This window comes from Misgurnus anguillicaudatus, chromosome 23 (genome assembly GCF_027580225.2).
Source record: "Misgurnus anguillicaudatus chromosome 23, ASM2758022v2, whole genome shotgun sequence".
Classification (NCBI taxonomy): Eukaryota; Metazoa; Chordata; class Actinopteri; order Cypriniformes; family Cobitidae; genus Misgurnus; species Misgurnus anguillicaudatus.
The window spans coordinates 8,955,493-8,971,179 of record NC_073359.2 but is presented as its reverse complement, the minus strand read 5'-3'; the positions used below and the strand labels follow the sequence as shown (position 1 = coordinate 8,971,179).

Genomic DNA, 15,687 nt, shown 5'->3' with positions numbered 1-15,687 from the left:
GATTGATAAAAATAATTTCTATGTAATTTAAAGGAAAGATAAATTCAAAACGAATAAACTCTCCAAGTCGGACTTTACAATGTGAAATCTTAATTTATTCAAAATCTGTTGTTACTTGTTCTGCTATTTTTATGTTTGTTGTTTGTAAGTCAGAGTTTTAAACTGCTTTGAGAAATGTCTAATTTTTTAACAGGGTTGCAAAAATCACAAAGGTTAAATAAAAAACAGCTTTTATAATATTTCGATTGACAAACTGAAGTTCGTCATTTATCAAGGTTTAGCTCCTCTTCCAACTGACCATTTACTGAAATAAATAACTTAATCATAGGTAAGTGCTACAGTGCTGGTATAGAAAAAAAAGGAAGGAACTGAGATAACCAATCATTTATGAGCCACTAAAACAGGAATAAGAAAAGTTCTACTTTCTTGTCTTGTATTGTATTTTATATGTGAGTTTCTAGAAAGTGAAATGATGAAGTCCAGACTCTCATCTCTGATCCTGCTGTTACACATTCAAGGTATGAACACTATTGAGTGAATTACAGTTTAGTTATTGCTTTTGTCTTTCGAAAAAGAAAAGAGAATTACATGCATATCTGATTCAATGTACAGTTGCGACATGATTTTTAGGCTTTCTGTATTGTATTGAAAAGTTTTTAAGTGACTTTTGTAATAGTGATTCATTGTCAAAGTTTAAAGAACAAGTTCGGTATTTTACACTTAAAGCCCTGATGAAATAGAACGGTTTTGACTGAAATTTGGACATATGATGCTGGCCTGAGAATTTTTAGGTGTTTGTTGTATCACCTCCCACCTCCTCTACATATATAGGTGCACTGGAACAATTCCTAAAATGCATTAATCTTTCGTTTACAAAGACGTAAAACTCACCGAGTGGTCACGGACGTTCACTGATATGCTCACACAAAAATCGTTGCAAAAGATGCTTTCCAACAGGTTTTATCGTAGTTTTGTCCAACTCCATTGAGTTGTATTAGATGTACTGTGATGTACGGTATTACTCCGCGCCGGGAACTTTGTTTGTATTCTTGCAATTGGCAAAGCTGGATTATCGCCACCAACTGGGCTGGAGTGTTTATTATTCAAGCTCTCAGCGGAAGAATATACGAGTGTGAGGCGTTTGGAAAAATAGGTCCACAAGTTTACAACGAATGCTAAAACATCTGTTGGAAATCATCTTTTGCAGCGATTTTTGTGTGAGCATATCAGTGAACACCCCTGACCACTCGGTGAGTTTCACGTATTTGTAAATTAAATTTTAATGCATTTTAGAAAGGATTGTTCCAGTGCACCTGCAGCCATTGTAGAGGTGGTGGGCTGATACAACAAACACCCGAAAATTCTCGGGCCAGCATCATATGTCCAAAAAATCATAAACAATCTGAAAACAGGGCTTTAAGTGTAAAATACCAAACTTGTCTTTTAAAGAATTTAGATGCAGCACAACATAATGTTACTCATGTAATAATTTGCTCATTTTTTGTTTTGATGATTTAATGAAAATAATTTAGTTATCTGTTAAACATTTGGTCAAGTAGCCTATATTGTATGTCAGATATTATGAGTTATGTGAATTTTTTGATCATTGTCTGCATGGTCTTACTCCTTAGTGTCCATAGTTTCACATTTACAATAGGATATATTTTTCAAATGTTTTTCAGGGTCGCTAACATGGGACAGCATCCTTGTGACCTGTAATAAACAGAATATTTGTGCCCTAAAAGGGACAGACGTGACACTGAAGTGTTTTTACTCAAAGATCAACATCAAAACTGGATTCTGGTTCAGCCAAAAACAGAAAACAAACTGGAGAAACAAAGAAGAACCTGAAGATTTGACTTTAGATTCAGATTACTCAGGACGAGTGAATCAGTGGATCACAAACCCTGAATCAATGCTCACAATAAAAGATGTGAGAGAGAGAGACAGTGGAGAATATCAGCTCATGATCATTATGAAGGATGGAGTTAAACATCTCAGCTCAGTCACAGTCAATCTAACAGTAACAGGTACATTTACATTCTCAACAGGAGTTCAATTGTCTTAATTTGTCATTTAATGTTTTACTTAATCAGTTTTACAGGTGATGATGAATCCTGAATCTACAGATGGACGAGTAAAACTGATCTGTGATTTCTCCTGCAATCTGACATCTACAAATTACTACTGGTACAAGAATAGACAATATTTAAAAGATGAAAAATCAAAATCCATATTTGTGTCATCCAGTAAAAACGCTGAAAGCTATTACTGCCAACTTTATAACATTCAGTCCCCTTCTGTGTGTGAGTCTGGCATTTGCAGTACCAAAATTTCAAATGGAAATATGTACAGATTTTTAAAATCGATTGTAAATTTTACAGCACTGATTTGTGACTCTTTCAGGTCTTTCTAACAGTGGCTGTTGGGGTGTGACTTACACCTCTACAAGAGTTTGTGCTTTAGTGGGATCAACAGTAGATATTCACTCTTCATACTCACATCCCACTGGATATACAGTAGAGGAAACATACTGGTATTCAGTGAAGGTTTGGAATCTACGTGAGGATCATCAGCTTGCTGGTCGTGTGGAGTTTATGAACAACACACTGAGAATCAAAGATGTCAACATGAGTGACTCTGATGAATATGGATTCAGTATCATCAGTAACACATCAGGGGAATTTTCTGGTAATCCTGGAGTCATTCTTACTGTTACAGGTAACTGCTCATAATGAACTCTCTGTAAAGTTTAATTCACTGATTATTTATACTACTGACCGGGAGTGAGCAAACAAACCCCACTGATTTTAGTTTTCTCTCTGTTTTAAACAATGAATAGATTACATTTTGAAACTAATAAAGTTGAATATTGCCAACCATTTGAGCCATACACTTTAAATTTCATTTCTCTTGAACTTATGATGTGTATGTTGTGAATTTTACACTTGTCTTTGTGGTTGTCCCTACTGAAAAGAGCAGCATATGATGTGTTTTATGTACTGTATGATGCTGTGATGTGTATCTTGCTGTTGAAATTTAGCATGACTATCAGTACTTATTAGCACAAGTTCAGCGCTTACCAGTCTAACCCAGTATTAAAATGAAAACAGGTAAAAACTTGTTATGTTTGTTTTTGTCTTTTCCTGTAAGTGGGTGGTTTCCGGTAAAATGTCCTAAGTCAGTCAAGTTGCTCAAAAGATTAGGACACTCATTCCTGCATTTCCTCTTTGAATGTGTTCAAACTTAAGAAAAGTATTCGTTGACATTGATGCTCTTTTTGTACATTCAGACCCTTTTATTTAAAGTGATTTAAAGTGTGGTTTGAGTACACCAGTTTAAATCAGTTGTTCTGTATGATTGCATGACCTTGTCACTGCTTACATCACTATGCTTTACCAGTTGAGCTCTAAAGTATTTCATGTGTATTATGTTTTATGAAATCTCAGATACACAGGTGATAAGCAGCCCAAACCCTGTGATAGATGGAGAAAAAGTGATATTAAGCTGTTCAACCAAATGCACTCTGGATAACAAACATACTTACATCTGGTATAAGAATGGACAACAGGTAACAGATGGATTGAGATTATTAAACAAGCTGTACCTGAACTCAATCAACAGTGAGGAGCTACAAGAGTATTCATGTACTGTAAGAGGTAACACAACATCTCATCATACATCAGACTTTAATATACAATGATTAAAATGATAGCCAATCAGTCCTTAATTCTGATTTATTCACAGCTGTGACATCATCACTGAGCTATTTTCAGTATTACTAAATTTGTGTTGTTTTTTTTTCAGGAACAATGGACTCAGTCCAAACAATCTCAGTGTTTGATCACCACACAGTCTGTCTGCTGGTGTTTCTGCCTCAGTTTCTCATTTTAGGAGCTCTGTGGATGTGGTAAGAAAAAATATCAAGTAAAATTCAAAACTGCACAACACACTGTGGATATTTTGATATGAATTCAGATTTTGACTTTGAATTATGGAGTTTGAATTCTGATCCTACAGGTTTTTCATCAGCATGAACAAATTAAAATCTAAAAACAGAACTGATGACAAACATGAAGAGGTGAGAAATTCTGTATATAGAGAATCTTCTGTAATACAATAAACTAATGCTCAGATTTTATAACATCATCTCTTTCTATGTGTTTCTCATTGTTAGACTCAAGTGGTGCACATGTCTGTGATCAGCTGAACTGCTGGAGTGATGTCACAATTTTCTTTATGACATCATCACCTATCAAAAATCTCTCAGCAGCGAGATCATTGATGCAGTGATGTCACATAAACATTTTTAAAACAGCTCAGTGTAAATAATCTAATGCTTAAATGTATGAATTATTCATTTATTGAACAACTGTATTCATTCATCATTTAACTTGTCTTGTGTCAGTGTAGCATAAACTGTAACATCTAAAGTCTATAAATTTAACAAAACTTGAAACAATTAATATTCAAATGTCCAATGTTATTCTTCTTGTGTTTACTGTATCTCTTTCTGCTGCATGGCAGCAAATAAATAATTTATCTTTTTTATTTTCTCAGTTTATACCCAAATGTAATTGTTTAGGCTACTACATTTGTCAAGGTCAGCATTTGTTGCCATGTAGGTTGCCAAAATTAATGTACTTTTTGAAAGGGAACTGCCTCAGTGCCAACATCAAAATGGATTAGAGAACCAATCTGAGACTATGAAAAAGTGTGATATGCTGTGATATGAATTTTTATTTATTTTATAAAGTAAGACATTAAAGATTAAGATTGTAAGATTTGCCGAAGCACATGCTTGAGATTTAAAGGAATAGTTTAAACCAAAATTATGTCATTATTTTCTCACCCTCATGTTGTTGTAAACCTCTATGAATTTCTTTTTTCTGATGAACACAAAGAAGATATTTTGATAAGTGATGGTAAGCACACAGCTGATCGTAACCATTGACTTCCATGGTAGGAAAACAAATATGATGGAATTTGTGCTTACCATTATTTATCAAAATATCTTCTTCATCATTTATCACAATACTTCCATAATGTTTGTTTTCCTACTATGGAAGTCAAGTTACAATCAGCTGTGTACTTACCATCATTTATCATATTTTGTGTTCATCAGAAAAAAAGAAATTCATACAGATTTAGAAGAACATGAGGATCAGAAAATAATTACCGACACTCCAGTACAATAGGTGGCGGTAGCGCGCCAGTATTCGCTTTGCCAACCGCCATAAAACATCAGACGAAGAAGAAAAAGAAGCAGCTCGCATTGCTTTCACTTTCACAGAAATTAATATTAAACTAATATGTTTCGTTGTAGTTAACGATCAATTGTCGCGAAAGGACATTTTTATTGTTTACCATGCTAACTTAATACCGTTTATGGTGTTATAGAATATGAACACGTTTACACAGCAACTTGCGTGTTGGAAATGTGTCTTTATTTATCCGTATACTGATATCATTATTAAAATCGAAACTGTATAGATAGCTGGTGTTTGATCACTGAAGGTATTAATCATGAAGGTACCTAACTCTTCGTCGACTGTATTTTGTAGTCTGTTTGTTTTTTCTGGACTTTTTGTTATTGCCTACGCAAATGTCAATGGCGACGACGATGAGTGGATTGATCCCTATGACATGCTAAATTATGACCCAACTGCAAAGCGCATGAGAAAGCCCACAGAGGTGAGAGATTTATTATATCACCATTGGTAGTTACCTAGTACCAATGCAGCTGCACGCGATTGTCAAGTGTATTTTGTGAAGCAAACAAAAAATCGTGTTTGTAAGTCGTAACTTTGTTTTTCTGATTCACAGCCAGCAAGTTACCCTAATGTGCCAACCAAGAGAAGAGAGTTCAATTCAGACTCACGTGACCCATCACAGTTTCCTGATGTCTCTGAATGCATGAATAAACTCGATATGTTGCAGAAAGAGGTGATAAATATTGCACACATTTGCATACAAAAGCTGTCATAGTGCATTACCCTTTGAAAAGGTCCTTATTTAAACCATTTAGGTACATATATGTATACATTTAGTACAAATATGTACCTAGAGGTACGAATATGCGCACTTAAGGTGCAAAGATTTATTCTTTTAAACGGTACCGCCCCAGTGACAGCTTTTATATGTGTGTTTTTTTTTTTGAGGTTCCACATGCAAGCTTTGTCCAGATGCAGATGTGTACCATATGTAAATGTAAAGAAATTGAAAGTATAATCCAGTTACTAACTGACACCTGTTATTGAGACCATATAAAATGTCTTAACTTTACGTCTTGTAGGTGGATGAACACAAAAAGAAGGGGGGCGTCTCTCAACACCCAACATGCTATCCAGTATTCAAGCGTTTCCTTTCCAAGCTTCTTAAAGAGGCGGCAAGACTTGGCCTTGTATGTTTATCCATCTCCTCTGTATTAATGGTCATTAGCAATACACATGTTTCATAACCTTTGAATATTTTCTGTTTAGCCCAATGATGCACATACAGTTATGCACTATGACGCTGAGGTGAAACTGTCCAAGCAAACGGTGTCGGATTTCAATAAGCTTTTGAAAGAAGACAACGACTGGACCACTGGAGCCATGGATGACGCCCTCAGTCAGGTTCTGGTGAAATTTAAACATCATGATCCCGAAAAATGGAAGTGGCGGTTCGAGGACACTTTTTACGTGGAGGTGGATACTGTCTTGAAGGTCAATATTTGCTCAAACTTTGTTTGTTTACTAGATTTACTTCAAGATAATGTAGTTGTGCTTGCCTGGATTTCACAAACTATTACATGCAACGTTGTAACACTTCCTATTTTATTTTTTACAGATCTTATCCTGTGTTCTTGTTGTCACCGCTGTTATCTGCACCGAAATGTGGTCTATGGTGTCCTGGTTCATCCAGTTTAAGAGAATGTTTGCCGTCTGCTTTTTCATTAGCTTAATCTGGAACTGGTTTCATCTTTATATGGTAACAATTTTGTAACACCTATAATAGATGTTAAAATAAATCTTGTACTGTTGATGTGTTCCATCTATGGCATTTTAATAACAGGGTTCCCATGGGTCCTTAAAATCCTTGAAAGTTTTTGAATCTGGGGGAAAAAATTCAAGGGCACTGGGAAGTTTTTGAAAATATGCATACATAGACACAGGTCATTGAAAGTGCTTGAATCTATTTTATGAAAGAAGTTTTCTGGAAAAAAATCCATATTATTCCATGTGCAGTGTAAGATAATATCATAAAAATTCTAGCACACATGCTAAACTGTTTGCTTTAAGAAGGGAACGAGACGCTGCGTCTCTCTTGCCATACTTCCTGCATTCCTGTAGCGCCATCTTTGGCAATATTTCAGATAGTGATATACTTCTTGGCTCCCGCATCACCCTGTCTTTGTCTTTAAGCCTCACCATTGGTTGAATTTGATATACACATTCAGACGCACTTACCCCTGGAGGCGTCTCCAAAGTGTCACCGCAGTGACGCAGCGCGAGTTCCCTCTAAAGGGAACTGTAACAATGTATCATAAAAGGTAACACGATGTAACCTTGCTCTCACTTGAAATGTTTCCCAACATTTAGTCCTTGAATTTGAGGGTTTTGGACCTGGAAAGTCCTTGAAAGGTCCTTAAATTTGAAGTTAACTAAGGTGTGGGAACCCTGTAATGGCAATGGGGTGGATATGCTTTGCTCTACAATCAATAGATAAAGAAATGTTAATTTCTCTTTGGCTAGCTTGCATTTGCCGAGCACCAGAAGAACACCGTGAAGGTGGAGAACTTCAATGCGAAATGTACTGGGCTGAAACAAATGGATTGGAAGGACAGTTTGTCAGGTGAGATTTCTGTTTATGTAATTCGTATGAAGCCCCCTTAGGGGCCAGTCACACCAAAAGCGCTTTAAACGCTTGCAAACGCAAGGCGCGGCGCACTGCCTTTTTAAAGAAAAGAGCAGTGCGACGCGGCTTTTCATATTGCTAAGCAACCACCGAGTCAGCTGTCTTGTCAATCAAATATTGAGGCGTGAGCGCTCTTTTGCTGTTAACTGTCATATTAGCAGAAACTTTAAAAAGAGGACGCTTGCTCTGACCTTGTTTGAGGGTGAGAGGTGCACAAACACACAGGAGAGAGTAAGCGAGTGGAGTCCGGTTCTTCAAAGCAACTGTAAACTTCCCTCACCACAACGTAAGACCCGCCTCTCCCCTCATTCGATTGGACAATGCAAAGACGCGAATGACGTCGGGCGCTTCTCCGCTCTCAGCGCTCCTTCAAAAACGCGTGCGCGGCAGGCGGCAAAAAACCGCAAGGCGCTCGGCGTGCATAAACAGCGCGCAAACGCGCCCTGCCCATAGAATATCATTCAAAAAAAGGCGCCTGCAACTGCCATAAACGCTTTTGGTGTGACTGGACCCTTAGGTGGCAGGTAGCAATTGCCTTCTCTGCATTCCCTTTTAATTGCAAAGGCATGCAAAAGACTATTTTTTTACAGGAATGCAAACGTTATTACTCCTGTATAGCTCAGTGGTAGAGCATTGCATTAGTATTGCAAAATTGCACACATGCATGAACAAGTGTACGTTTATTACGAGTCGACACAAAACTATACAATACATAAATATCTTGGGTGAACTGTTCCTTTACACAGAAAAATTGTTATCATCAATTCTTAATTCTTTCAAATTCAATGCCTTTGAATTGTTCTTCTGTTTGTCAGAGTGGTATAGACGTACATGGACACTTCAAGATGATCCTTGCAAACAATACTACGAGGTGCTGCTTGTGAACCCTATCTTACTTGTACCCCCAACTAAGGTTTGTTTCCAAAGCTTGAGACACATTGAAAATGCACATGTACACTGTGGTGGACAAAACTATTGGCACCCTTGGTAAAAATGAGGAAAGAAAGCTGTGAAAATAAATCTACGTTTCTCCTTTTTGAGCTTTAACCTTTAATACCTGGACTTTTCCTTCCTTTTTTTAAAAGTGTTACCTTCATCTCAGGGGCATGAAACTGTGACTTTTCCTTAATAATCTATTTAAACATGGGCTTGATTTGTTTTTTCTAAAGGTGTGTAATAGACCCCAAACTTTTAAAGAGCGATTGCATAAGGATTGTAAATCTTTTTTATACGCAAAACTATACATAATTGTTTTTAATTTACTTCTAAACTTTACATTTATGGTTTGTTTTTGTTACCTATTTACTGCACAATTATTTAATTAGGCCATAAACTGCCTCATGAAAATGGATTTTTTTTTTTAAAGAAAAAATAGCTTAAATGTCGATCTTAATTAAATCTTAATTGTTTTTGGACACTGCTCTATGTGTTAGGGATAGAATACTGACATCTGCTGGTTTGTGGAAAAACTTTAGAAATTATAATTAAAGATAGAAAGTGCAATGAGGTCTATATAGGGACTCATTTCATTTTCACTTATGACCCGGTGAAAATGACCCCACATTACTCTTTTTCATTTTGTTTGTCAAATAAAATTAAATCCATTATAAATCTGAAAATTTCTACATATAAACTAAGGTCTGGTCCTGGAGCATAAATAAAAAGTGGAACAAACTTTCCATGTCACACACACAAAATACAGATTTTTTATGCATTTCCGAATGTTTAAATATATATTTACAAAATATATATTATAAAGTTGTGAGGAAAAGTTGAAGCATCAAGAAAAATTAAGTGAAAATGAAATGAGCCCCTATGGTCTATCGCACCCCAAATGGTAAAAACCTTTTTAAGCACTGATTAAGGGTTAATAAAAAAAATTTATTGTTTCATTGATAAAAAAAGTGGGGGGAGTCACATCATAAAAATGTTTTTTCAAGTTTGCCAAAATTTTTTCCACTACTTTGCAAGGATCAGGGTCAGGGAACTGGGATGGCTGTGGTATAACCTTTGTTTTTGTGCTTAGTGAACCATTTTTTGTTGATTTTGATGTTTGTTTCGAACCAATTTCTTGATGGAAGATTTAACCAGAACCCATTATAAGATTTCTAGCAGAGCAAGTCAGGTTTGGACTTTTTTATCTTTCGTATTTGATATAATCCATGGCGCCATGTATCCCAAGATGTCCAGGACCTCTGAGAGCAACTCTGAGCATCTATCTTAGTGAGGAGATGGGACTTGGAACTTGACTCAATTTCGTCGCCGCCCCTTTTGGGGGAAAACAAACTAGACTTCCCATAGACTTCCATACAAAATAGCAGAACAAAGCAACGTTCGTACACAACCGACAGGCGTAAATATCTTAAGAAATCACTCAGATTAACCATGTCGAGTCCACCCTGTCGCCATACAACCTGAAAGATACATCAACAAATTTAATTTGGTCAATTTAAAAACATGTCCCTTTCATTCTCCCAGCATCAAATGTGTGTAAAAATGCTACCCAGTGGCCAGAAATTGACTTCTTTTTGCTCATATTTACCAAGGGTGCCAATATTTTTGGCCACATATGTATGTATGCATGTATATAAACTCCAAATATTTTGTTTTTTAACAGGCTATTACAGTGACCATAACCAACTTCATCACAGATCCACTGAAGCACATCGGTCAGGGCATCAGCGAGTTCCTCATAGCTTTGCTGAAAGATCTGCCAGTCACTCTCCAGATACCTGTGCTTCTTTTGATCGGGGCAGCCATCCTTGTAAGAGTTAATGAAAATTATTTTAAGATACTTTAGGTAAAAGCATACTCATGTAATTCCTTCCCTTCCTCAGCTTTTCGTGTACGGAAGTGCTCATGCGGCTATACAACATGCATTACCTTGGCCTCGGCTTGGTGGACGTCGGGACCCGCCGCCTCCTGCGGTAGGACATCAGCAAGCTCCTCCATTAAGAGAGCACGAACACTGGGCAGGTGGAGATGCACCACTGCCACTACAAGGGCACCAAGAGGGCAACAGGATCAATCAAGCAGGAAACCGCGTTAACCAGGAATTTAGGGGACGGAATGCCAATGCAGAAATTAGGACCCCTCAGCCAAGAGATAGGAACTATCAAAGCATGGACCTCCCACAGCGATTTAATCCCAGACCAGGAGAGGCGCAAAATGTTCGGGTCGAGAATCTGCGCTTTGTAGGTAGCGCCTCTGGTGAGGACAACATTGATTTTCAACAGGGAAGACAGGAGCCAGGTCCTGAGATAGAGGGAGGTGGAGAACCTAAAGTGGAGGAAGTCCCAAAAGAGGAAGAAAAGGAGAATAACGTTTCTACTAAAGACAAAGACACTCAGAAAGACGCTCAGATTCAGGACAAAAGTGAAAATGAGCCCATCAGCAATGAGCCGTCTCAACAAATAGATGTGAAGACCCTGGGTGCTGAACAAGGGAATGATGTAAGTATTGGATCTCTTAAAGAATTAGTACACCCTAAAAAAATGGAAATGAGTGATTCTCACGAAATCCAGATTTAGAAGGTGTCCACAATCAGAATTTTCAAAAATCCATTGAAGCCAATTTTTTCCGCATATAAGATTAAGGTCTGAACTTACTATAAACATTATTTTAGAGGATTTAAAAAATATTTTCTATGTAATTATTAACTTTTTTATTATCATTATCAAAAATGATCATTACCGCAACATGATATTACATTAAATATATGCATTTACAAACTCATGTTTCGGTAATGAGAACTAAAAAGTTGTCTAGGTTCTATGACAAACAACATTTCAACTTTTATCTGGAGAGAAAAATAAGAACTGCTTACCTGGTAGCCATCTTGAGTGTCACAGTCAATTATTTCCCTTCCAACTATTTTTATTTTAAATGTTAGTTCCTTGAGGGCTTAAACAATGATTGAAAATTGTTGCGGAGGATGAGAAAATTGGTCTTGGACACATTTATATTCCTTATTATTGTCTCTACATTTACCAATGATCACCAAATACCACATGTTTCTTTACTGTAAATGTTTATAGTATAACATGCACTGAAGCTTTTTATTTTTTAGATTTTAAATTATAAATATTTCCATGTCAAAGAACCCAAATCCAGTCATGCACACGTTGCGGTAATGAAAAATTTTCCCTTAAATGTGAAAAAAAAAACAAAATTGGTTTGTATGATGTCAATTGAAATCATATGCAAAATAGTACATGAAGAGATGTATGCTTCTTATTTTGATACTCTTACTTTGCATTTCCTTTTTTATCAAAATGTTTCATGACACCTCATATGTCTAATTTCGCGAGAATCACCCAACACTGAAAAAAATGATTCATTCAATTTGCTCGGTTTTTTTGGGGTGGGTGGTTGCAATCAATTTATTTAAGCTACATTTAAACAAAAGTTTTTTACTTTACTAATCTTTTTTGTTTAGATGTAGCTTGAATGGATTGATTGCAACCACTTACCTTAAGAAAGTTGAGTAAATTGAATGAATCATTTTTTTTTCGGTGAAATATGTGACCCCTGTTTGTGAAATCCAGCTTTATAATCTGATTATGAGATTTGGAGAATAAAAATTAGGTTTCCCTTTGACCTCACTCAGTCAATATTAAAGATATCAATGCTTATTTTTCACAGAATGTTCTTTACATTACGTAGCATGATTTTATATAGAAAAGAGTAAATCACAAAAACAATGGGTCTCATTCACTAAGGCTACGTTTACGTGGAAACGAAACCGCAAAAGTGGCGTTGCGTTATCACTTTTTATTCCGCATTTATACGAGCATTTTGAGGGGGAAATCTGCGTGCATATGGTGACGCAAAAGTGTGTGATATTCGATGTAGTATGCACTCCAGGCGGCTAGGTGACAATGTGAAGCACTGACACACAACAACACCAAGTCCGTGAGCCTGCGTACAACCTTCTTCCTGGTTCTCCCAGGTCTCGTCCAAAGCCGTCTAGTTTCACTGAGGTAATTAATGCGCCTTCTCTGATCAGTAATACTTGCTGTAAATAATTCGTACAATTGCTGGAAAGACTTGTATATTTATCAGAGCTGCTATGGCAACTTGAAGGTCCGACGTATGGAAATAATCTGACATGTTTGTTGTTATTTCCTGAACTGGCACATGCCTGTGACGTAAACGCGTATATGACGAGAGCCACCGTGAGCAGACTTTTGCGTTTTTACTCTTTAGACGAGAACGCGATGGTAGATCGTTTTTAAGATTTCCACTCTGAAGGGTGGTTTCACTTTTTTGCGTTTTTAAGCCCCCAAAACGCCGTCGCCGTGTAAACGAAAGGCACATCCGATAAAATATTTTTACGTTTTCACCCTCGAGCGTTCTCGGGTAAACAGGCCCTAAGCATGCGTACGTACAAATTTGTGAGATGTGCGAACGGATGTTTTTCTGAACAAATCGTGATTAAAAAAAAACTTTCGCATCAAAATGTTTTCTAAATGTATGCAATAATAAAAAAAAACCTAAAACCACTTGTACGCAATAATTAAATACTAGCCTATAATTATAACTTTTATAAAATGTACATGATTATATTTATGAATTAGGCGAAACGTTTTTGTGAGAAGTTCAACTGTGCGTATTAAATTCGTACGCAATTATTAGTGAATGAGACCTATTGACTTTAGCTGGGTTTCACAGGTAGGATCACATTTGACCCTTTTGTCATTCCAAACCTATAATATTGTTTTGTTCACACATTTATTGTATAGAAAGGAGCTGCTTGAGCTTTCTTTCTAAGCTTCATTGTCAGGCAGGTTTGGAACGACATAAAGGTAAGTGATGACAAATTACTTTTATAGTTTAACTCCGTATTTATAGTAGTCATTTGTAGCGTTAATAAAAAAAAAAATTCCCTTTAATTCAAACACTGCAGCACTTTACGTTCACTAAAAGGATGTGGGCTGCTCGAAATAACATCAACCTGCAGGTTTTTACTGTAAGCAACTCGAATGTCTGCCATCACTACATTTGTGGTTGATTGTATGATCATTGTCAATAGCTAATTAATTACACGGCTAATAATCATGGTATTTAAGAGTCTGCGTGTATTGTGATTTTTTTTCTATGTTACCGTTACAGAATTGTTACCGTGGGTTCACACCAGCTGCATTTGAGGCATCAAATTCGCAAATTCGAGGCATCAAATACGAGGAATCGCGTCTACTGCGCTTAATGCCTCATTTGCACTGCGAGACCTCCAGACGCGTGTCAACGCGTCTTCACATTGACTTAACATTGAAATCACTCGTACTCAATGCATTTACAGCGGCTGGTGTGAACGCAGCATTACAGGTGTTTGTTGTCAATAGGGCATGTCCATTTGCAATATTCATTAAATTGTAAAAATGTAGTTAGCATGAAGATGTTACTTCTTATCATCTACATCTTAGCCTTTAAATGGGACATAGCATGAAAATCTGACTTTTTCCATGTTTAATTGCTATAATTGTGCTTCTATCAACCTAGAAATGTGAAAAAGATCAACCCAGTAACTTAGTTTTGGTAAACCATTCTCTGCAAGAATATGAAAAAAATAGGTCATTGAAATTTGGCTCCTCCTGTGATGTCAGAAGGGGATAATACCACCCCTTAATCTGCACTATCCAACCACAGCACTGCCATTTAGTGCAGATATCAGCTCATTTGCATTTAAAAGGACACACCCAAAAATGACACATTTTTGCTCACACCTACGAAGTGTCAATTTTAACATGCTATAATAAATTATATGATATTTTGAGCTAAAACTTCACATATGCACTCTAGGGACAGCAAAAATTTATTTGACATCTTAAAAAAGAAATGTCCCCTTTAATTATCATTTCATGTTTCGTGACCATTTCAGTCCAGTGTCTGTTGAATTCCAACAATGGCAAACCTCAGGAGTGACAATAAAGTCACAACATGTAAAAGACTGAGCGCATGCCAAGACGCATGAAGAATGTGATTAAACCTCAGTTGTTCAATTGTTCCTTGAACTAAATATGTAATGTTTATGTTAATTCTACATTATTTTGACCAAATATATGTGCTTTTTGTGTTCAGGGGGGATCAGGAGACGGAACCGAAGTCCTCGGAGAGGAAAAATTTTCAAGCTTTAGGACTCCAGTTCAAGAAACGCAGCCATAAAATGGTGTCAATGCTATTACTTTCATACAATTGCTTATTTATAAATAAAATTTGTTTTAGTATTCTCCCTGTCGATAGTAAGTTTTGATGTTAATTCAGTTACTTAAGTAACTGAATTAACATGCAACCTTGGAGAGAAGGTTTACAACCTAAAAAATGGGACATTTTCACCACACCAATATTTTATTTACAAATAATTATAACGTCTTGTATAAGCATAGGAGTGTATTTACGAAATCTTGCTTTGGATAAGTTGATATTTGTAGTAGGATAACTGCTGAATTTTCAGGGGCATTTAATGACTTCCTGTATGCTTTTGTGTTTGTTATTCCCTGTATTACACAAAATATGTGCCCCTGTAATTGGTGCTACCTATATTTATAGAGGTATTGCTTACTCTTACGTTTTCTTAGTCTGGCCATTTTGTTGTAATTTTTTAAAAGAAACCCCAAAATAAAATGATATGCTCTCTTTTTCAAGAAGAAGAGACATATCTATTGGTTTAAATTTCTTGTATCTATTACCTGGAGACATGTTTGGCTGATACCTAATAAATATGTCATATTACAAAAAATAAATTTAATTATAAACGCTGCACAGAAAACTGTTTATCCAGGTTTAACA

General features: G+C 36.4%; 2 protein-coding genes across 4 annotated transcripts; both read left to right on the top strand.

The window, feature by feature from the left end:
* Nucleotides 1-406: 406 nt before the first annotated feature.
* On the top strand, nt 407-4,548 carry LOC129452806 (uncharacterized). Its single transcript, XM_073862252.1, has 8 exons — nt 407-518; nt 1,683-2,030; nt 2,097-2,306; nt 2,407-2,721; nt 3,450-3,659; nt 3,808-3,910; nt 4,021-4,081; nt 4,178-4,548. Exons 1-8 carry the CDS (start codon nt 470-472, stop codon nt 4,208-4,210), a joined length of 1,329 nt encoding a protein of 442 aa, XP_073718353.1. The 5' UTR covers nt 407-469; the 3' UTR covers nt 4,211-4,548.
* Nucleotides 4,549-5,219: 671 nt separating this feature from the next.
* LOC129452804 (chloride channel CLIC-like protein 1) lies at nt 5,220-15,601 on the top strand. 3 transcript variants are annotated; one of them, XM_073862249.1, is made up of 11 exons: nt 5,220-5,694; nt 5,827-5,946; nt 6,296-6,403; nt 6,483-6,707; nt 6,832-6,972; nt 7,737-7,836; nt 8,715-8,812; nt 10,517-10,663; nt 10,737-11,351; nt 13,808-13,870; nt 14,980-15,601. In XM_073862249.1, exons 1-11 carry the CDS (start codon nt 5,527-5,529, stop codon nt 15,061-15,063), a joined length of 1,869 nt encoding a protein of 622 aa, XP_073718350.1. In that variant the 5' UTR covers nt 5,220-5,526; the 3' UTR covers nt 15,064-15,601. The 3 variants fall into 3 exon arrangements, with proteins under 3 accessions (XP_073718350.1, XP_055072806.2, XP_055072807.2); XM_055216832.2 differs by lacking the exon at nt 13,808-13,870 and adding an exon at nt 13,644-13,706 and having other exon boundaries at nt 5,221-5,694; XM_055216831.2 differs by lacking the exon at nt 13,808-13,870.
* The last annotated feature ends 86 nt before the right edge of the window (nt 15,602-15,687 follow it).